The sequence below is a fragment of the Takifugu rubripes genome, chromosome 8, assembly GCF_901000725.2.
Source record: "Takifugu rubripes chromosome 8, fTakRub1.2, whole genome shotgun sequence".
NCBI classification, from domain to species: domain Eukaryota; kingdom Metazoa; phylum Chordata; class Actinopteri; order Tetraodontiformes; family Tetraodontidae; genus Takifugu; species Takifugu rubripes.
Window position 1 is genome coordinate 711,660 of NC_042292.1, and position 21,044 is coordinate 732,703.

Here is a 21,044-nt window from a genome sequence, read left to right on the forward strand (position 1 = left end):
AAAAAAGCCCTCCGGCTTAACTGCTCTTCCTAACTTTCTAAATTAATCTTCCATTTTCTTTAGTGAAATCTTCTTAAAGATTGCTTTTTCAAATTTTAGTCTATTATAATGCTATAATATTGGTTTTGTGAATTCATTTTGTCTGTAGTAGTTTATTAATGTCATTAATAACGAAGAGGATTGTGATAATTGTAATGGCGATCCCACTCAGCAGTAAAAGGCCAAGTTTCATGTAGAGCCATTCATTCTTGTTTTCAGACTTTTATTGGTGGTATTAATTTCTTCATTAAAAAAACTTTTAATTGTTGTCTGAATCATGTTTAAAGTTTGAAACAAAACTCTTTTTCCGTAAAACATTGCAGCCACAACATCTGCAAAACTATTTAAGAAGGGAAAAAAAATAAAGAAGTAAAATAGTTTTATTACATCAGTAAAGATCAACAGAAGGCACACATAAACTGGCATTTGTCATGGTGTCTTCATTCATACCACCGTCTGATCTTATGACATACAACACCATTACACCATCCACTGAACTGGCATGATCGCAAGTCAGTACGTCGTTCTACAGAGACTGAAAATGATACAATTTGTAGTACACACAAAGCAAATGCAGCCATTTGAAAAAATATATCCGTATATAATTATACACCTTTTCTATATATTGAAGCAAATCAACTATACAAAAGGCATAAAGTCCATGCTTCTTATTAGCATCATAAATGGCAGTGTCACAAAAATCAAAAATAGGAGTAGTACCTTTGTCAGTTTAGAAAAAAACATACAAGCTTATATAATGCCAAAAATATTAGCTTTTAAAGAAGGGAAACTTTACTATACATATTTAGAGGAGGACCGTTACATTTGAATCTTTCAAAGAGTAAGATTCCCCAAACTAATTACCGTGGTAAAAGTATGACATGGCTTTGAGAGATTTTTGGTTGGACTACAAATCCCAGAGTTCATGTCAAGACTACAGCAACAGCCATGCAACTACATTTGGGTCACTGGGGTCACAATGATAAAGGACCAAAAAACCCATAAACATATTCGCAGCTTGATCAATAAAATCTGTAGAACGCTAAAAAGCAATAACATGAGCCTTAATATCAGAAATACAAGAAAGTTGTAAATTTACAAAAGATGCTCTGTTGTGTGCCAAATTGCAATATCATTGTCATCACTTGTTTAATGCTATGACATAATAGTGATAAATTGTAATCTTATATTTGTTATGACATTATGATTGTTTGGTTATAAAAATAAAATGTATTTTTGAAAAGGCAAAACTTTGGAAAATGCTAAAGAACTGTGTTTTGCTAGTTTAAGCCTTGGGCCGAATCTTTTTTATTTAAACTAAACTTTTAGAACAAAACTTCCAGTAGACTTAAAAAATAATAATTTATCTATTCTGTGGCATATATAATGCAGGCGTACATCTCATATGCAGTTCTGCCCAGTAATTAAGGCCGTGGGATCTAGTAAGGATAGCTGTCGGGAAAAGACTGGATGAACTGTTCTCCTCCTTCGGTCAGATACGGACCCTCTTCCTCATAAGTAGGTATGGGGAAGCCATCGTCCTCACTCGGAGGCAGGATTGCATCCACGTCACTCTTCAGACTTGGCCTCTGGTTGTCTGGGAAAGCCATGGAGAAAAGTGCCTCCAGATTACAGACGAACTTGTAGACGTACCGTTCACCAGCAACCTGCAGGATGATAGGAAGCACAGACATTAACTAACAATATTCATCGAATAAATCGGAACGATTGTGAGGCAATCTTTAATCCGCATTATAAAATGTAAAACTGCTGCAGAGTGATGTTAACAAAGCCCTTAATGAGACCCAAGCACGGCCTCAAACCCAGGGAATGTTTCAAGTTGGGAATTCATTTTTTTATTTCATCTTCTTGAACGCTTGATCCCTTTTAGGGCCACATGAAAATTAGACCTGTAAATCAGACAACAGCTCTAATCCAGTAAATATCTTTATCCGCCATTACCTTCTGCATTATGCCCTTTTCGTAGTAATATCGCAGCGATCGGCTCAGCTTGTCATAGTTCATGGCCGGTCGATTCTTTTGGACACCCCAGAGCCGAGCCACCTTAATAAATGGCATTAATAAAAAGCATACATTTACACATCTGCAAAAGAAATTTCATCAATTTTTAAGACGTTATTGGAATTCAAATCTATTTCACATTGATACATTCATCTTTAAAGCTGCTGTTCTTCTCTGTTAGTCCGGAATCCCTGTTCTACATAATTTAATACGGTCAAGTTCATTCTCTCACCTCTTCGGGATCAATGAGTTTAAACTCCATGTTTCGCCCAGTCCAAATGATCAGGTGCCCATTTGAAGGGTTGTCCAGAAGGGTGAGCAAGAACTGCCAGAGCTGCAAGGAGCCCCGGCGCTGGTATGGCAAACAGTCCTGCTTCCCTTTACCTGCTGACACATACAACACATTGAGTCCACAGTGCTACAGTATGTCCCCCATTCCCACCCTTTAAAACCTTCATTGGATGATTTACCTTCCAATCTTTCTGGCACAACACAAGCATCATCATACATCAAACAAGGATCCCTGTCAGGACGAAAGCCTGTGGAGGTTTAAAGGAAGGTAATTAGAAAAGATCATGTTTTTCCCATTAAAACAGGCTCAAAGGCCAACAAGGACTCACCCCTGCTGTTATTCTGGTACAAGACTGGAGACTTCCCGAATGATGATGACTGGCAGGTGTGAACCTCTAGAAAATATAGACAACCAACTGTAAAGAAGGTCTTCATGAATTCAACCAAATGGAGCTTCCTTTCTAAAACCTCGCCTTGGAAAAATATTGACATTGAAGAGGAAAAGTCATAATATCAGTAAAGAACCTGGGGGCAAGACATGCCAGACTCAGTGGCATATTTAGCCAGCCATGAATCATCATTTTGTTTTGGCATTATCCATGTTTAAGGAATGTAACTCATTTTAGCTGCCTTGTACAATTTTGTATCTCTAAAAGCAGACGTTATCTTCAGCAGGTTTTCATGTTATACATCACGCACACCCACCAGTGCACTACTATCTTTGAATGACCTTCCACAGACATAATGCAATACCCTAACACATTCCCAGCCACTCACCTGAGTCAAAAGTAAAGTCTTGGGGCTCTTTTTTGATCGAGACCAGGTGCTGGGACACACTGGGGGCTGGCAGACCGGCATCAGGATAGCGTGGATCTATGAGCTCCTGCTTTAAAACTGGTTGTCCGTGTGGAACCAAAGGCTCTGAAAGGTGGCGCTGGTATGTAGGCCTCTTCTCGTGACTAGCTGGCCCATATGAGACTGTCCCCCTGTTCTCTGGGGTAAGAAACGTCAGGCATGGCTCTGACAGCTGCCGATGGAACCTGGAGGTTGAACAACCGGTAGAGATTGGAGAAAGAGGAACATGAGAGGGCTCATGAGGACACTGCACTGATTATCTGCAGTCAGCAGAAATAATCAGAACCCACCTGGGTTCTCCAGTGAAAGATACAGGAGGACAGCTCATGGGGGGTCGCGGCACAGCAAACTGCTGGCTCCGACTGGTTAGGTGGAGAGCGTGGCGGTAGGAGGGGTTCAGAGCTGGAATGTGGCCTTGGGGGCAGCTACTGTTCAACTGGGGGGCGGAAGGCTGCAGCTGCCTCTGTAGCGGTGGTGGACCTGCAGGATGGGTGGACCCACATTGTGCATGTGGTGGAGCTTTAAGCCCTGCTGGTTTATTGTGATGGGAACTGGGGATAGAAGACAAACCCAGAAGTAATCATTACACACAAAAACGCAACACACAATGTGACACTAGTTTGATTAGAAGCTATATTTACCTGTAAAGGCACGCATTAACATGAGAGGTTGTGCAGGAAGACGCACTGAACTCTTGCTTCACTTTATTGACAGGCGGTCCATGAAACATCACTGCCAATATATTATTAATAATTACATCTTTGCACTAGAAAAATTCATTTTTGTGTTCTAGCTGTTGATTACATGTCAGATGACTTGTGCACATGAAATCTAAATTCTGTTTCTACATAAAACTTCCAACATCAAGCTCTGTAGTTTTCCTCAAGTAGGAGGTGATGAAAAGAGACGTGGCTGTTACGTTTATGGCTCCGTACTGGTGACGAGCAGAGCATCAAAGAACAAACAAAGGCTTCTTATCTGTCCTTTACACTGAAGAAAGGATGAAGGGATTTTTCATAAGGGGTCAGAGGTCATATGTTAAAGTAAATACAGCTGTGCATCTATCCCAGGCACATGTGAGCAGAGAAGCTCGGAATGGTCTTGATCTTATCCCTATAAAATACTTCAATAAATACAAAATAAATAAAATGCATTTTGGCAGAAAGAGAAACCCTAACCCTGAACAGAGAGAGTGGTCTCAAAAAAGTCTGCAGAAATGTGGAATGTAAGTGGGAGTTTTATAATATTTGGAACAAACCTGATTTTCATGAAAACTCCTTTCGCTAATACCTTTGTAGACTGACATTTAAAGATCTCTTGTTGACTCTAATGCACACTCCACCACTGCTTATGGGAACTTACTCTTTTCATCCAGTAAATTTATTCAGTAACTAATAACATTGGGCCATATTGAGTTCTGATCTTAAAGCCCCAACCACAGCAGCGTTAACTGTAAATGTCCTTCCATGAACATCTATGACGTCGATGCATTATAAATCCAACATTTACCTGCCACCAGTGGTGTGGCTCATATCTTTATATGGCTGCCAGTCAAACACTGTGACCTGGTAATGTACGCACTCGATATCAGAGTTGTTGTTGGGGACATGTGATGTATTTAAGCACTGTGCTTCGAAATATTTGGTTCTTTGCTGTCACTTATTGCAGCATACATTTAATTTAGTCAAAATATATAGCAGCACAGCATAGCCAGATTTTAGGGTTGTACATTTAACCAGGAGAAAAACCTGGAAATTGGAAACATTACTTTACAAATTACAGTGGTTTTTAGTTACAATGAAGAATTTACACAACTTTGCTTACTACTTACAGTTGTTGGACTGAAAATCTGGGACAAACTGCTCATCATCAGGAACTTGAGCTGTGAGAAGGAAAAAAAGAACTTTTTAAAATCGTGGTGCAGCCAAACAATCTCCCAACTGGCCCTTTAGCACTCTGGTCACTTGGCTACTGAATTTTGAGGCTTTACTTGAGAAGCGTGTCAACAAGTTTGCTGTTGGGTTACCCAGAGGCCACATTTGGTACTGCAACATTTCCACAGACACCAACAATATCATTCCTGCCAGTGGGCCTACAGAGAAGACTAAAACTAACATGTAAATGCTGTTTTATTCAGCAAAATTCACCTTCTGCTATCCAGATTTCTTGAAGCTGACTTAAATCTTGAAAGAGCTCTGCAAAACAGTGATGAAACGACATTAAGATTTAAGCTGTACAAGAGTCATTTTTAAAACACACGTCATCAGAAATACCATTCTTGGCCTTAATTTCGGTGAATCTATCACAGTGACGTCCATCATTATCCTAATTCATTTTGAAATCAGGTTGTATTCAATTACAGCCAAAAAAATAATTGTCCCAGTGTCTTTTTTCCATCTGGGTGGTATCACATGCTATAACCACATTGGTACTTCAGTTATTAACTGGCATCTATTGCATTGTATCATTGTTTCATGTCATCATAGATGGTGCAGCTACCTTCCGTGTCCTGGGCCAACTCTGTGTCCATGAACTTCCTCTTCCGCTCGCTGAGACATTTCTCAGCAACTTCTGAGGGCCATTTCTACAGTTTGAAGAGCGAAAACTGGTCACACAATCAGCCTCTTTTCCAAGATTGCATATGTGCTTGAAATCTTTGAAACTCACACTCTCCGAAGCTACAAATGGAACCTGCTGGTCATAGAAGCCATCCATATCGTAGGAGTCTTCACCCTACAAAAATATCTGTATGTTTAATCTATTACCATGATTTCTGGGAATTCCCAGGCTATGATGTGTTTTGTGTATCTTGCTGTTTGTATTTCTAAAACCCCACAAAAGGCATTACAGTGGCTATAAAAACTCTGACATCAATCACAGCATTACGCAACGTCTTGACTTGAATACGAGCTGCAGGAGCACTTTCATTTCTTGAGAAGAGAAGCCAGTACAGATGGCATCCATGCTGTGTGGATATGCAGAACAAAAAGTAGCTCCATTAGCTCCATTTTGTTGTTTTAGATATGCTCTCTAATTTTCCAGTTTTACTTCCTTTCCTTTTACATGTCTGCAGCACACCTCTCCCATCCGAGCTCAGGGATCTGCTCTGAATGATGTCATTTTCCAGATCATTGATTGGTCAGTAGGCAGTGCTGTCTCCCTGAACTAATAATGCATGAAACCAGTTAGCAGTAATGGTACAATGATTTTTTTTTCTGTACTGCCAAACAAATTCCACCAAAACTAATTCATACTATTAGATGCTCGAGCTAAAAAGTTCTGTAAAACATTGTTGCCCATGTTTTCAACAAAACCCATTCTGAGATTTATGAAAATTCTCTACATTATGCTGCCACGCCGATAATTAGAAATCTACAGAGCTTATTAGTGACTATTTTCAATACTCCTTTTTTTTGGCTTATTTGGGCTTCTAGTTGCATGAAGCTAAAAATCGTGAAACTATGCAACTGTGATAAACTTTACTGTGTGTGACTGATTTGTATACAAAGAATGTTCTTGTTTGTTGTTGACAGTCAAAAGCATTAAAGACAAAAAGTGCAATAATACAACAAAGAGCACAGTTTTATGCACAACATACACATAGCAGTATTTTATGTTACTGGTAGATAGGCCACCTGGAGATAATACTGTCAGCTGTATTATGCCTTAATTTGTTCTATCCAACTATAGAATTTTGTTATTCCTGGTTTCCTTATATTCTATCAATTAATCTATGTATCAATATCATTAGTACATTTCAAACCTCTTTCTTATTATAAGCAACCATTTTAGCCACAGTTGAATTATAACCAGTCCCTCTTTTTAAATAGATTTAGCACCAACATTTGCACCCAATTCTCCACAGTTCGTGGTGATGAAGTATGTAAATATAATTAACAAATTTTCCTTCCACGCTAAAAATACAATCGCAAATGTACCTGTTGTGCCGTGGTATGCTGCCGTCATGCTAACCTACACATCTACACTGCCACCAACCTGTCCATCTTAAAAATAAAACCTTGCTGACATTTGAATCATCAGCTACCAGTTCCAGTATTAGTGGAGTTATTTTAGGTTTTGACCCAAACTGGTTGCTTTCACTAACCATTCTTTCCAGTTCCATTTAATGTTAAGGAATACCATTTAAGGACTTCATTTCAAATGTTAGTGTTTACGGCAAGCTGTTATGAAACACCGATATAAAATGTTAACTTTAAGGTAAAACTGTCGTCAGTTAGTGCAGATGACACAAGTTTGATGGAAAGCCTCATTTACTTTAAGTCTGCTCTATTTCTAATTAACAGTTGATAATTCCACTGTAACTTTGCTATGAGCAAATAAAGCAATAAACAGATTACATTAAAAAAAATAATAAAGAACGGTGACGCACAGAGGTGGAGAGCACCTCGAGACCTCCTTGTTTTTCTCATTGAAGAGAAACTTGATCCCCAGCGAAAGAAGAGTGGGTGGGGCTTTGTACCATTGAGAAATTAGCCACCTAGCAAATACAAAGAGTCTGGATGCTAAGAAACCTGCTAACGTCGCCCTGCAGCGCAGGCAGACGCACGGGAAAATGGACGCAATGTTGACTTTGATATCCAGAAAATGGCGTTCATCTCTTCCCTGACTAACAGCAACAGCAAGAACATCGCAGCAGTGATGCAATAAAACGGAGAGAAGCGTGCATTCCTTCGTGTGTTATTGTCGTGCGAGAAGAATAGCAACTCACTTCACAGGTAAAGTTTCTTAGTGGTGGGAGAAATTGGACTTGACGCTGGTTTCCTCACGCACATCCCCTGTCGCTCCTCCAGAAACTCTCCCGTGGTTTTTTTCTCAATGAACAAATCGGTTCGCTGACCGGGGTTAAACCGAGCCTTTTGCTGTGCGCCCATTGGTTAGAACACAATGTCAATCAAAAAGTGGCCCAATCACCATCAATGCTGGTCTGACGTCCGTCCCTTGTGGATTTTATGAATGGCTACGTTTTCATTCATGGATTCACTTCTTTCTTAAAGGACCAAAACAGCTGTTGTGTTTTAAAGAAACAAAGTAAACAACATTCTTCCAACCTTCTCAGCTGGAAATATGTATGTTTGTGTTTGTGTGTGTGTCTTTTTGGCCAGTTTAATGTGAAACTAGTTTATATGATACTAGTGGAGGAGACTAATGTTGGCTAATAATGGCCATAAAGTAGTATCAGTCAAAATTAGTGGAGGACACTCAGATGCTAAAATGATAACTGATTAATCTGTTATAATTGTTGTTTAATCTAGTATTTTAAGAGTATGATATGCACATTGTATACTGTTACTATAAGAAAAAATCTCTTCACAATGCAAAGAAGAGTCCAAAGAAGTGAAGTATTTAGATTTTACACTAGTGTAAACGTCCAACCTCTTTGAATAACTCAAGTTGAAGAGGATCTCATGCAACACAGAAACTGCTTGCTCAGCATAACGGGAAGCAGAAGAGACTGGTGTGCTCTAAAAGTTCATCATCTGCTGAAGCCAGCAGCTCTGTTACTCATTTGCAAATCACATGTATACTACTGTCTTCTAATCACATCGGTGCTTTCTATCCCCCCATCACAGCCTATCACACCCTGACACAATGTTGAAGCCAAATTTGCATACATTAGAAATCTGGATGTATTAGCTTATGCTATCTTTACAGGCATTTTTTTTACAGGCACTTTCCCCCACCATCAAAAGCAGGTGAGGTTAATCAGCAAAGGCGGTGAGGCCAAAGCTGCAGTGGCTCACAATTTCAATGACAGTAAAGTATTCTTCTTAAAAGGGAACATAAATGGACATTTTATAGATTTATGACAGTACATCTATAACAGTGTACACACTCCAGGGAATTTTCATAAAGGTATTTTATGGCTTCACACACACATATATATACAGTATAGATAGATAGATAGATAGATAGATAGATAGATAGATAGATAGATAGATAGATAGATAGATAGATAGATAGAGCTATATCGCTCATGTGTTGTGTTACTGACACGTAGAAAACAGTAGAGGTCGTAGTACTGCAACCACTTAAGCGTTTTACATAGACACAAATCACAAGTTAACCCAATGTAGGACGTTATTAAATTTCTATCTAGTAACAATATTTACAAACACATGTTCAAATATAGATGTAGCTTTGATGATAGACAATATTAGATTATTTAAGTACACTATACAAAGACCTCACAATAACTCACAATTCCTCAATCTTTTCCCTTCAGAGGTTGCCATGGTGAACAATTCTCCTCTGTCTTCCCCTTTGTCTCAAACCATCTATTTAACCAGTTTTAACCTTCGGCATCCTTCTACTGTGGTCCTTTAAATGTTTGGTGGCCAGCCAGCCAGCCAGCCAGCCAGCCAGCCAGCCAGCCAGCCAGCCAGCCAGCCAGCCAGCCAGCCAGCCAGCCAGCCAGCCAGCCAGCCAGCCAGCCAGCCACATTTTATTCATGATTCATGAATGATTCAACTAGAGGAACAAATTGAGCAATGAAACCATGTAAAAGTGATCATTTGTGCCATGAATTTATTTTGGAGATGCTCACTTTACACTTTTACATTTTCCTCAGAACCTTTACCATTAATGTTCTGCAACCCGGTGAATGGATCCAACAGCTGGCTGCACACCACCCCAGTCAGAGTAGCGCCGGTACTCGCCTCGCTCCAGCAGGTACTGCCTACCCTTGTAGTTGGGATGCTCATAGAAGACCCAGGCACCTTCAAACACTTTGCAGGAGTGGACGTCACGGCTGTGCCAGCGCTCGTGGAAAGCAGGCATGTTGTCCGCTACCTCCATGGACTGACCTTCAAAGTTTGGCCTCTCCCAAACCTTCAGCCTCCATGAATTTCCCACCTGCAAGAAAATGATGATTATTGCAAATATTTGAAGTTGCAATGCAGAGCTTTAACCACCAGGGGTTTATCAATACTGATGCAACTGAAACAAAGTAATGGATTAGGAAGAAAAATCCACTAGAAAGTCTTTTGAAACCAAACATAATTTTAAAAAAAATGTTAATAATGGAACAATTTGACTTTTATAACTTACATTCCGGATGACGCGACAAGACCGGACAGTGTCATCGATACCCAGCCAGCACTGGTAGTCTGGGTACTCTCCGGGACTTAGCACATACTGGTAGCCCATGTAATTTGGTTTCTCATAGATTACCCAGAATCCTCCTTCCACTCTGATAGAGTTGCAGCGATTGAGATACCCCTGAAGGTCACTGGAGTCATTGTTGGACTCATAGAAACGGCCCTGGAAGTTTTTGTCCTCGTAAAACACAATCTGGAAAATTGAAGAATGGAAAAACTTTAAAGTATCTGTTACAAGCTTGTACCAAATATTAATTTAACTGAAAACTACCTTGTCCATAGTTAATCAACTTTGATATGGTCTAATATCAAACATTAAAGTGGCCACTTCCAATGTTCTCTTTATACAGAACAAGAACAATCAACCAAGCACATGGTTTGCTTTCTGTGAACTGGATCATTCAATCAGCAGTTCAAATATTTATCCAGGCTTATCACATTGTTCTGAAGCAGTCAATCCTGTTTCCCACAACAATGCAAATGCAAAGCATCCTAAAGCCACTGGGTGCAGCGTGGTGTGCTGACCAAAACAAGGCCACTGCAGGACATTTGGTTTGATATTAAATGATTTGAGCTGAGTCAGTTACTGTGAAACCACCGGACTTTATACATCAAACTGCTAAAATGTAACTAAGTGCAATTAGTCTGTACTTGTATTTCCCTTTTATGCATATTTGCATTTCAGCTCCACCACATTTTGGAAATAGTGAGCTTTGTTGACTCTGCAAAACTTATTTGGCAATCGTTTTCCTCGAAAACCTTACAGATTACATAATGCAGGAGGGGTTTTTTTTGTTTTTTTTTTACAGTAATGGCTCACCGCACTGCTGAGTCAGTAATAGCACATGTTTTACATTGAAACTCAACTCGAAAGTGCTTCTTTTTTGCTTATTTTACAGTTTCAGTATTTCAATGCCTTATTTTAGGTGTTTTATGCGTCTTAGGGTTAGGGTTAGGGTTAGGGTTAGGGTTAGGGTTAGGTTGGTGGTTCCACTTGTCACGAAGAATGACCAGAGGCTGTTTAAATATAAAGGGATAGTCTCATTTGGAAAGATCTTCAAGGAATGCTTCCCTTCATGAACACACATGCATATGTGATGCATTGAAGTTTTCTTTTACAGTTTTGTAGGCAGTGTTAACCTGGAAAAGGTTAACACTGTGATTGTTGTTTGGAATATTTGACCCATCGTTACAGCCCATTTAACCTCCTCTATATTATTAGTGTGACAGTTTGGGTCACATGGTTGGTTATAAGTCAGGCTTGTTTCCCATTAGAGAGTCACACGTATTTTTTTTAATGAATTCCGTGTTTTATGGTTGCCGAGTGGCAGAAGTGTCCGGTGCATTTTTGAATTTAGAGATGAATTTATTTGTTTTGTTTTTTAAGTCTTTTCTGTTGGAAATGTACAGTGACCTTCAGGTCGTGCTGATCCGTGCAGCCAAGGGCGAAGATGCTGGGGAGAAGATCAGTGCCTCTAAATCCGATCCATGGGTGTCAGAAAAGGTGAGATTGCTCACTATTATACCCAAATGGTTGGGGTAACTGTTGTCCAAGCAGGGATCCATATCTAAAATTTGTCTTATTGAAACACTGATCCATAAAACATATACAACACCTGAAATGTACATATTGAAGGTTCGTATCAATGGTGTTTACAACAACAAAGACATTAACTAAAGTAAATTGAATCTAAATACAAAGCCTGCACACACAGGAGGATATAAACAGTCTTGGTCTGTCCGCGTCAGAGTCATTGACCTCAGTAGGTAAACTGACTTATAGCTGGGGTGTGCAGGAGGGGTTCTACTGTTCTTCCAATCATCAATATTGTGTTTATTTGAAGACTCTTAATTAAAAACTAGATTCACTAATAACAAACCCATAGGACAGATACATTTATTTATTGACATTCTGTCTGTGTATGAAATGTTAAATTGCATTGATTTAAATTTACAAACTTTTGTAGATAATAGCCTTGAATTAAAAATGATGGCAAATTGTTGGAGAAAAAGTGTTGCCCACCACACTTTACCTGTAAAGATTCCTCTGTCTTGCAAAGTAGTGCTTTAGCACGAGGCGTGTGTACTGAACATCCGTGACAAAAATTCATGATTTGCTTATGATTTATTGTTGTTTTTTAAGTACAGATATCATTTTGTTTAAAGCTAGAGCTTGGTCAAAACTCAGTGATCCTGCGGAAGGAGCCAACACCAGGTGAAGATGCCCCCCAGTCTACATGCTGCCGATACTCTCCCCTCTCCAGCAGATACTGGCGCCCCCTGTAGTTGGGGAGGTCGTAAAAGATCCAGACCCCATCAGTCACCGCACAGGAGTACACCTCGCGCAGCTTGTAGGTGTCATAGACCGAGGAACAATCATCAGAACATTCCACCATCTGTCCACCGAAGTCTGGCCTCTCATACAACCTCAGCTTCCATGCGTTTCCATAAATCTATGAACAAAGCAGCATGTTATTCTCTACACTAATAAGGGCATAAAACCAACCGAGTAATCATGTTTTTGTTTCACGCCATTCCCTTAACCATGGCATAGTAGTTAGGTACAAATCTGGATAGTCATGTAACGTGAATGACCAAAAAACAGCCTAAAATTACCAAAAACAACGTTATAGAATACGTAAACATACAGCAAAAACAAAGTAAAGCTGCAGACATGAATGCCAAAACATCTCTGCCAGTGTGTAGACTTCTTACATTCTTTACAGTGCGACAGGATTTGACATTGTCATTGAATGCCATCCACTGCTGGTTGTCTGCATACTCCCCTGGGCTGAGAATGTACTGGAAGCCCTTGTAGTTGGGTCTTTCGTAGATCACCCACACGCCACTCTCTACCCTGATAGAGTTGCAGCGGCCGAAGTAAGTGTGCAGATCTGCACAGTCACTGCTGCAGTTGTAGCAGCGGCCCTGGAATTTCTTCTCCTCAAAAAATGTGATCTGTGTCAGACGCCGGGGAAAAAAAGGAGCTGTTAAATATATTTAAAACTAGAATAAACGTACCGATGCCTCCTGGTTTGCCCAGGTTTTGGACTTACCTTTCCCATTTTGTTGCTCTGTAAACCTGCAGCTCCATCAAAGTATTTATCGATAAACAAAATGTGCAGAGTGGGGAGAGTCTTTGATACCCAAATGAGCTAGATTTACATATCAGCGAAAGGGTTTGATTTGCCTTTGTTGCAGGCAGATGATGACTCTCTCAGCCACATGCCGGAACAGTGAGGGTAGAGGTGGTCAGCTGGGTCAAGAAATCACACAATAAATTCAATTCTGCATTCCCAGTGCAGATATTTTACTTCATATCTATCTATCTATCTATCTATCTATCTATCTATCTATCTATCTATCTATCTATCTATCTATCTATCTATCTATCTATCTATCTATCTATCTATCTATCTATCTATCTATCTATCTATCTATCTGTCTATCTATCTATCTATCTATCTATCTATCTATCTATCTATCTATCTATCTATCTATCTATCTATCTATCTATCTATCTAATTCTCTTTAGATAACTACACAATTTTAAGGTTGTATTTTCTTGTATTTGTAATACTTTTCCACATCTGTGTGGCATCACTGTCCAATAATAAATTCCTCACTTTCATTTCTAAATTCATTGCCCAAATGTTGTTTTTTTTTCCAAAAGTGTTTTTGTTCAGTCCTCTGCTTGTAAGTGGATTTATTATTTTATTACTAAGTGCCAGTTTTTGAGATTTTGCAAATGTTTTTCCTGCAACTCAGTTGGTAACTTTCATTAAGGAAAAGTTTAGAAATATGAAGTGCTTCTGCAACAAAACAGTGAACAATTGGCATATTTGACTAAAATATGCAAAGTAAAACACTACATAACTGCAGCGGTCTGATTAAATCTCAGTCATTTCTCTGCCCTGCCAAAGTGTACAAAGCATCTCAACTTCAGTTATCAGGCCATTATATGAAAGCTTTTGCATTTAAATACCATCAGGTTTAGCAAATTAGAGTTGTGTTCCATAACAGTCAGGAAACCACTATAGGCCTATTCTGACCCACAGTATCTATTCTCTGGGTAAAATATATGAAACGCTCAAAATTATGTGATCTGTAGGGAAAATCGCTGAGCTCAGCAGTACTGGTAATTTATTTGACAATTGTTCTGTTAAGCTACGATAAAAGGGAGCAATCAGAAATGCTGTGTTTCAATTTACTTTATTTCCATCTCACAGTTTTAACAAGAATCTGTTATGCGTTTGATAGAGCTGATTCTGGACAGATTGCTCATTTCTAGGTCTCGGAGATCTCTGTACTCTCCAGGCCTGACGTAAAGCATCCGTCCTCTGAAGTTTGGCTGCTCGAACATCAGCCAGTGGCCATCCATCACGTGGCAGGACTGGCAGTCGGACATACGGAAACGTTCCATCATATTCTCACAGTCATCCGTGAGCTCGTGCATCTGGCCTCCGAAGTTCTCCCTCTCATAGATCCTCATTCGGAAGGGTCCCCTGTGCTGTAGGGAAAGAATTAATGAAAGAATAAATGACTTAAGGACATACCATGTCAGAAAGATTTCAAGATACAACTATTACTAAATAAACTGTGTGTGCAGGTGTTTAATTAACTCAACATAAAGCATTTGGTTCCTGTAAGATAAAGATCCATTAGTAATAAAGTTATAATAAAACACTGCTCTTTCGTCCGAACAGGCGCCACTGAAAGATATAAATAAAAATACAGATTCAAGTATTTGGCATTGATGCGACAGGGTTTATAGAATGTTAAACACACAGCTTTCACTCCTCTTTTGCCAAAGTTCTACTATGTAGTTACAATGATATAACAAGCTGCAAGAGTTCAACTCTAAACGTGTTGCCAATTGTTTGTATTGGACCCCATCGTTGAGGATGGTCTTGTTTCAGTTACAGAACTTGTTTTTCAGGACAAATTTGTATCTGATTATAGAATCTACACTTCTGCTATGGATAATCCTTCATGGGGCTGGAGAACCTACCGAGGGGATCATGCGGCTGGACCTGATACAGTCACTCATGCTCATTCCCATCAGGTGCTGGTTGTCTGGATACTCTCCCCGCCTCACCAGCATCTGATGACCCATGAAGTTGGGCTTCTCATAGACCATGAAAAGGCCACTCTCCACCCTGCAGGAGTTACAGCGGCTCAGATAAGAAGTGAGCTCTGGGCAGTCGCTGCTGGTTTCATAGGATCGGCCCTGGAAGTTCCGGTCCTCGTAGAAGATAATCTGCAATCACAATTCAAAACTTTAACTCTTTCTTTAAAACAACTGTGAATCTTTGCCTAACATCAGATGAGTTGTAAAAGTTCACTTACCCTCCCCATGGTCATGTTATTGCTGAGCTATTGTCAGATGTAGTTTCAACATTGGCCTGATTCCCTATTTATACATTAGACAACCATAGTGCGTCCACATGGCTTTTACAAGAACACATGCATCATCACTCTATATTGTGACCCACAGGCGCACTATATGGTGGAAGAGTTAACTGTATTTCAGAATCTGCAATAACTATTGTGATGTGAATCACTCAAACAGGAGCCAGCTGCAACATCACTTGGGTTATTCATTTGCCGTCTGACAAAGATACAAAAACGATGCTCAAATATTGAGTCACACTGAAGAAATTAAACTCATATAAAGAACAATCCAAAAACTCTGGCCTATGGAGCGTTAGAAAAAGTTTAAACAGTGAACAATTTATTGAAAAGAACCCCAACAACAAATCACTTTGTTCTGGCTCCACCCAGATGTGACCTTTGACAGCCTCATTCAATATACAATAACCGCTGAGGTGCCGTTAAAGGCAAAAGCAAATCCAGTGATGTGCATGATGAGTCATGAGTTTGCATTTTGACCCGCGCTGGCCAATGTGTCACTCATCCTATATAAATGTTCAGACGGACAGGCATCATTTGTAACAGCACAATCTGTCAACATGGGAAGGGTAATTTACAATGTTGATGTCAAGTCTTTTTAAAATAGTGTATACAGACAATTGATTCCTTCTCCTTCTTCATTCTCATTCGTCTTTCCTGCAGATTACCTTCTACGAGGAGAAGAACTTCCAGGGTCGGTCCTATGAGTGCAGCACCGACTGCTCTGACATCCACATGCACCTGAACCGCTGCAATTCCTGCAGGGTGGACAATGGTTGCTTTGTGGTGTACGACCGCCCAAACTTCTTGGGGAACCAGGTCTTCTTGAGACGGGGGGACTACCCTGACTTTCAGCGCATGGGAAGCATGACTGGCATGATGGGCATGGCGATGATGGACAACATCCGCTCCTGTCGCATGATCCCCATGGTAAGATTTCATATTTGACGGTTTCTCCTTTGGGTATTTTATTTATTAAGATAAAAAACAAACTGATTGAAATGGATTGGTAAACACAGAGTTTACACAGTTGGAAGGAGTAAAAATATATCTTTTACTCCTGCAGCACAGGGGACAGTTCAGAATGAAGATCTATGAGAGGGACAACTTTGGAGGACAGACCCACGAGCTGATGGACGACTGTGAATCCATCCAGGATCGCTACTACATGTCTGACTGCCAGTCTTGCAATGTGCTGGAAGGCCACTGGCTGATGTTCGAGCAGCCCAACTTCAGAGGCCGGATGCTGTATGTGAGGCCAGGCGAGCACAGGAACCTTCGGGACGTCACGATGAGCAACCTAACAAGAATCAGCTCCATCAGACGTGTTATGGATTTATGCTGAGATTTTGTGAATAAAGTTCGTATTTAGAAGTATCTTTGACTTTTTATTCTCTCGTTTTACAATTTTTGTCCCACACATTTACATACTTACTGTTATAGTCCACAAAAGCAGCTTAATTGTTTTAATGTTGTAGAGCTGATAAAATCAAATTTTAGTTGTGGGCTCTTGTATTACACTTTAAGACATCAAAATTAATATATTATGTCATATGTGACAAAAATAAGATGCCATTCTATCTGACAAGTTAAAAAAATGTTTAACAGGAAGTAAAATTAGATACAAAATGTATCTTCTTGGTCAAGTAATTATTCATACACCAATAAGGGGGTGCTTGGGAAAAATATGAGTAAAATTGTTTCAGAAATTTAAATGCATTTATAAAAACATTATACATTTTTTGAATACTAAGAATAAAACACCAATAAAATGTCACCAAAGTTATTAGAAATATGTTGCAGCGCAAATACATTTGGCTTCTGCAAGGAGAGGTGGTTTAAAGCAGCAGTAGTAGAAAGTATGAAGAAGTGCAGCACCACAGCTAAAGTTAGCTGAAGATGGTGTTTGCATTAAAAGGGTTGACAGTCTACAGTGGGGACTGTAGACAAAACTAAAGAAATCTTTCTTTTCTGACTCTTTAAACCACAAATCAAGCAACCAAGCCTCTTTGACAGGGCAGCAGGCGACCAGTGCGAGGGTTTAGCTGGTGATTTTTTATTGTAAATATAGCTCTTGGTCTTAATTTGAAAGACATAGCTTCAGATGGTTGAATAAAAACATCCCACAATTAAACTAATTTTTACAGGTCTTCACAATATGAAATTTCTCTTCTGTCATTCTGATTCTGAACTTGCTATGTTAAATTCAAGTCAAAATCAAAAATAAATAAATCAAAGTAAGGCAGAGCATCAGATATTCCCCCTAACTCTCAGCATTCACATTTTCCTCTTAGGTCACTTTTACACAATCAATAACTTGATGATCCACAGTTTAAATTATGGAGATTACTTCAAAATAATGGATTTTGGAATGTTTTTTACAATCGGTTTGATTTTTGTAATGAATAAAACAAGAGCTTAATTAAAAGTAAATTCCTTGACTTCAGCTGTATACTATAGAGGCAACCTAAGACAGTTTTGGTTAAACAGTTTTGCATTACTCTTTAAAAAAATGAGCACGCTGATGTTTAAACTCTTTTCTTCCAACTCTTCAGATGCTGATTTTTGGACAGCGTTTTTGTAAAAAGCCACAGGCAGACTAAATTGAAAGTATAAACTAGAGTTAATCCATTGAAGGTATTAAGGTTTTGAGGCAATCAAAGGCAAACAAAAGCAAGAGAGAATGCACTAGTGACTCCAAACATTTATGCTGACAAGCTAGTCATTAAAAAAGGTCCTGCACAGAGTATTCAGACAATTATATACAGCAACGTATTTTAGTGTACAAACACAAAAATGTGTGAGATATATAAAACAGCTGACATCATTAAATTGTATTTTTGCAGTTTGTTTCTTGTTTCAAATATATGAATTTCAAACAAAATGTTTACAGACTGGCTTTATTGAACACTGTATTTTGGATGTAGATTTTCTGGTCAAAGAAAACGCGCAGTCTGAGCTCTGCTCAAAAGAATTCGATGTGTTGAGCACACAAAAATAGAACCAAAGATTGTTCCGTGTGAAAAAGCTGACAAGTCCAACCTTTGTTGGGAAACACAATGGCACAGGTCAACCACGGGTTATAAAGGTAGCACGGGGTCCCTGGCTGTTTCTGCTGTGACAAAGGGTAACCAACACAATGGGGAAGGTGAGGGGAACTTTGGGCTGTGCGAAATTTCCAGAAGTTTCTATCTATCTATCTATCTATCTATCTATCTATCTATCTATCTATCTATCTATCTATCTATCTATCTATCTATCTATCTATCTATCTGTCTGTCTATCTGTCTATCTGTCTGTCTGTCTGTCTGTCTGTCTTCAGACAGCTTCAAGACTTGTGGTCCCTTCTTTAGATCACCTTCTACGAGGACAGAAACTTCAAGGGCCGCTCCTACGAGTGCAGCAGCGAATGCTCAGACCTGCATTCCCACTTCAGTCGCTGCAACTCCATCAGAGTTGACAGTGGGGACTGGATTGTTTATGAGAAACCCAATTTCATGGGCTACCAGTACTTCTTGAGGAAGGGGGAATATCCGGACTACCAACGCTGGATGGGTTTCAACGACTGCGTGAGGTCCTGCCGTATGATTCCCACGGTAAGCCTTTTTAAGTCGCTCTCACTATATATTTTTTAATTTACTACAGACTACTGACATTTTTCCTCAGAGCAAAGTTGCTCACAAGATGATGCTGTACGAGCGGCCTGAGTTTGGAGGAAAAGTGATGGAGCTGACTGAAGACGTTCCCTCCCTGTATGAATACTTCAATTCAACTGAGGTCCACTCCTGTAACGTGATTGGTGGCCATTGGATCTTCTACGAGCATCCACAGTACCGAGGGCGCCAGTTTCTGATAAGCCCTAGTCAGTACAGGAGGTTTAATGAGTGGGGGAGCCCGAGTCCTCGGGTGGGATCCATCAAACGTATCATGTGTGATAACCTTTACCAACACACTGTTTAAGCAGTCAGTGAAGTCAATAAAACCAGCCAAATGCTATAATCAGTGTCTTGTTGATGTCTTATTTTTTACAATGATCTATTGAATGGTTTTCAAATTTTAAGGGTGCAATCTGTTTTGTGGGGTTTTTTTTGGCCAACAAATAGAATCATTTTGCTAACTTAATGGACTGGAACATAATGGAACAACATCCCCCCAGCCCCCCCCCCCCCCAAAAAAAAAGAAAAGAAAAACAGCAGACACAAACACAGTTTAAGCCCAGCATGTTTATTGCCAACAAATAAAGGAATCAAGGTCAGAAGTCAGTTAGTTGAAGTCAGTGATCCGCCTGAGGGAACCAATCCTTGGACTGGCGCCGCCCCAGTCACTGTATCTGCGGTACTCTCCAGGCCGCAGGTAGTAGGTTCTTCCCTTGTAGTTGGGCTGGTCATACAAGAGCCAGTGGCCATCCACCACATTGCAGGAGTTAATGTCGGACATGCGCAGGCGGTCTTGGACGTTGGGGCAGTCGTCGCTGACCTCCTGCATTTGGCCGGCCATGTCTGGTCGCTCGTACAGCCGGATTTTGTAGGAACCACGGTGCTGCAGAAAGAACAGAATCAAGAGTGCGTTTGAGATTCAGAGTCTGACATAAATGATTCCACCCCTCCCCCACGCCCGTGTCACGCTCACCACTGGAATCATACGACAGGATCGGATGCAGTCGTTGATACCAATCATGCGCTGGTTGTCAGAGTACTCCCCCCTGCGCAAGAAGTACTGGTGGCCCAGGTAGTGGGACCTCTCATAGACCATAAAGCAGCCACTCTCCACTCGGATAGAGTTGCAGCGGTTGAAGTAGGGGTGAAGGTCAGCACAGTCGCTCATGCACTCATGATGCCGACCTTGGAAATTTCTGTCTTCGTAGAATATGATCTAAAAGAAATGTGAGATTAGCATCAAAATCATTTTCAACCCCCGTTTCCAGTAACATTTCATCAACTTACCTTTCCCATTGTTATATTGGTGGGGGCCAGACTGATGGTTAATAGATGCGCTCTGCGATGCTCTCCTTTTATATTAAGTAGCCGTGTGATGGCACAGCAAAAGGTATTGTCATCCAAATAGGTTTTATAAGTACAGATCTGATTATGTATAGCAGTGCGCCGCTGTGGTTACATATTGTTGCCTGTTTTTCACCTGTTCATCACTATTGATCAAAACACCATAGTGCGCCACAGACACTGGGGGGTCACGGCTCCCGTGTATCAGCAAAACAACCGGCCGTTTGTTTTTCATTCACGAGCGAAGCACCGCACTGACGGCAGCAGTGAAAGTACCAGTGCAGGAACAAGAAATAAAATGAAAGCA

At 40.1% G+C, this 21,044-nt stretch overlaps 7 protein-coding genes across 8 annotated transcripts; 2 read left to right on the forward strand and 5 right to left on the reverse strand.

Annotated features, from left to right (window-relative positions):
- Positions 1–401: 401 nt before the first annotated feature.
- On the reverse strand, positions 402–8,043 carry LOC101069974 (ETS translocation variant 5-like). 2 transcript variants are annotated; one of them, XM_011605993.2, is made up of 13 exons: positions 7,937–8,043; positions 5,875–5,940; positions 5,707–5,791; positions 5,355–5,402; positions 5,039–5,089; positions 3,849–3,939; positions 3,498–3,758; positions 3,130–3,392; positions 2,682–2,747; positions 2,532–2,600; positions 2,294–2,445; positions 2,002–2,103; positions 402–1,706 (listed from the first exon to the last, which is right to left on the reverse strand). In XM_011605993.2, exons 2-13 carry the CDS (start codon positions 5,920–5,922, stop codon positions 1,479–1,481), a joined length of 1,464 nt encoding a protein of 487 aa, XP_011604295.2. In that variant the 5' UTR covers positions 5,923–5,940; positions 7,937–8,043; the 3' UTR covers positions 402–1,478. The 2 variants fall into 2 exon arrangements, with proteins under 2 accessions (XP_011604295.2, XP_029695811.1); XM_029839951.1 differs by having other exon boundaries at positions 2,294–2,448.
- A 1,695-nt stretch (positions 8,044–9,738) lies between these two features.
- On the reverse strand, positions 9,739–11,057 carry LOC101069745 (gamma-crystallin S-1-like). Its single transcript, XM_011605992.2, has 3 exons — positions 10,597–11,057; positions 10,276–10,518; positions 9,739–10,080 (listed from the first exon to the last, which is right to left on the reverse strand). Exons 1-3 carry the CDS (start codon positions 10,603–10,605, stop codon positions 9,808–9,810), a joined length of 525 nt encoding a protein of 174 aa, XP_011604294.2. The 5' UTR covers positions 10,606–11,057; the 3' UTR covers positions 9,739–9,807.
- A 1,390-nt stretch (positions 11,058–12,447) lies between these two features.
- On the reverse strand, positions 12,448–13,552 carry LOC101069516 (gamma-crystallin S-like). Its single transcript, XM_029840960.1, has 3 exons — positions 13,516–13,552; positions 13,041–13,312; positions 12,448–12,778 (listed from the first exon to the last, which is right to left on the reverse strand). The coding sequence occupies exons 1-3, from the start codon at positions 13,550–13,552 to the stop codon at positions 12,503–12,505; spliced, it is 585 nt and encodes a 194-aa protein (XP_029696820.1). The 3' UTR covers positions 12,448–12,502.
- Positions 13,553–14,518: 966 nt separating this feature from the next.
- LOC101064696 (gamma-crystallin M3-like) lies at positions 14,519–15,826 on the reverse strand. Its single transcript, XM_003966356.3, has 3 exons — positions 15,675–15,826; positions 15,337–15,585; positions 14,519–14,835 (listed from the first exon to the last, which is right to left on the reverse strand). Exons 1-3 carry the CDS (start codon positions 15,687–15,689, stop codon positions 14,557–14,559), a joined length of 543 nt encoding a protein of 180 aa, XP_003966405.1. The 5' UTR covers positions 15,690–15,826; the 3' UTR covers positions 14,519–14,556.
- Positions 15,827–16,167: 341 nt separating this feature from the next.
- LOC101064474 (gamma-crystallin M3-like) lies at positions 16,168–17,108 on the forward strand. The gene is made up of 3 exons (XM_003966355.3): positions 16,168–16,306; positions 16,401–16,667; positions 16,804–17,108. Exons 1-3 carry the CDS (start codon positions 16,298–16,300, stop codon positions 17,080–17,082), a joined length of 555 nt encoding a protein of 184 aa, XP_003966404.1. The 5' UTR covers positions 16,168–16,297; the 3' UTR covers positions 17,083–17,108.
- A 1,659-nt stretch (positions 17,109–18,767) lies between these two features.
- LOC101069283 (gamma-crystallin S-1-like) lies at positions 18,768–19,736 on the forward strand. The gene is made up of 3 exons (XM_003966377.3): positions 18,768–18,885; positions 19,091–19,333; positions 19,404–19,736. The coding sequence occupies exons 1-3, from the start codon at positions 18,877–18,879 to the stop codon at positions 19,695–19,697; spliced, it is 546 nt and encodes a 181-aa protein (XP_003966426.1). The 5' UTR covers positions 18,768–18,876; the 3' UTR covers positions 19,698–19,736.
- A 207-nt stretch (positions 19,737–19,943) lies between these two features.
- LOC105416747 (gamma-crystallin M2-like) lies at positions 19,944–21,033 on the reverse strand. Its single transcript, XM_011605987.2, has 3 exons — positions 20,681–21,033; positions 20,367–20,609; positions 19,944–20,276 (listed from the first exon to the last, which is right to left on the reverse strand). Exons 1-3 carry the CDS (start codon positions 20,687–20,689, stop codon positions 20,001–20,003), a joined length of 528 nt encoding a protein of 175 aa, XP_011604289.1. The 5' UTR covers positions 20,690–21,033; the 3' UTR covers positions 19,944–20,000.
- Between the last annotated feature and the right edge of the window lie 11 nt (positions 21,034–21,044).

Bases quoted from the DNA above. Each gene is read 5' to 3' on its own strand.
- LOC101069516 (XM_029840960.1), bottom strand. From the start codon at position 13,552: ATGTGGCTGAGAGAGTCATCATCTGCCTGCAACAAAG. The intron at 13,313-13,515 runs GCAAATCAAACC...TATATTTAACAG, and splicing joins ATCATCTGCCTGCAACAAAG to CTCCTTTTTTTCCCCGGCGT. The intron at 12,779-13,040 runs GTAAGAAGTCTA...CTTTGTTCATAG, and splicing joins CCTGTCGCACTGTAAAGAAT to ATTTATGGAAACGCATGGAA.
- LOC105416747 (XM_011605987.2), bottom strand. The intron at 20,277-20,366 runs GTGAGCGTGACA...TTCTTTCTGCAG, and splicing joins CCTGTCGTATGATTCCAGTG to CACCGTGGTTCCTACAAAAT.
- LOC101069283 (XM_003966377.3), top strand. The intron at 19,334-19,403 runs GTAAGCCTTTTT...ATTTTTCCTCAG, and splicing joins CCTGCCGTATGATTCCCACG to AGCAAAGTTGCTCACAAGAT.
- LOC101064474 (XM_003966355.3), top strand. The intron at 16,668-16,803 runs GTAAGATTTCAT...TTACTCCTGCAG, and splicing joins CCTGTCGCATGATCCCCATG to CACAGGGGACAGTTCAGAAT.
- LOC101064696 (XM_003966356.3), bottom strand. The intron at 14,836-15,336 runs GTAGGTTCTCCA...CTTTCCCTACAG, and splicing joins CCAGCCGCATGATCCCCTCG to CACAGGGGACCCTTCCGAAT.
- LOC101069745 (XM_011605992.2), bottom strand. The intron at 10,081-10,275 runs GTAAGTTATAAA...ATTTTCTTGCAG, and splicing joins CTTGTCGCGTCATCCGGAAT to GTGGGAAATTCATGGAGGCT.
- LOC101069974 (XM_029839951.1), bottom strand. From the start codon at position 5,922: ATGGATGGCTTCTATGACCAGCAGGTTCCATTTGTAGCTTCGGAGAGT. The intron at 3,940-5,038 runs GTAAGTAGTAAG...ATATATTGGCAG, and splicing joins AGATTTTCAGTCCAACAACT to TGATGTTTCATGGACCGCCT. The intron at 2,748-3,129 runs GTGAGTGGCTGG...TATATTTTCTAG, and splicing joins AGACTTTACTTTTGACTCAG to AGGTTCACACCTGCCAGTCA.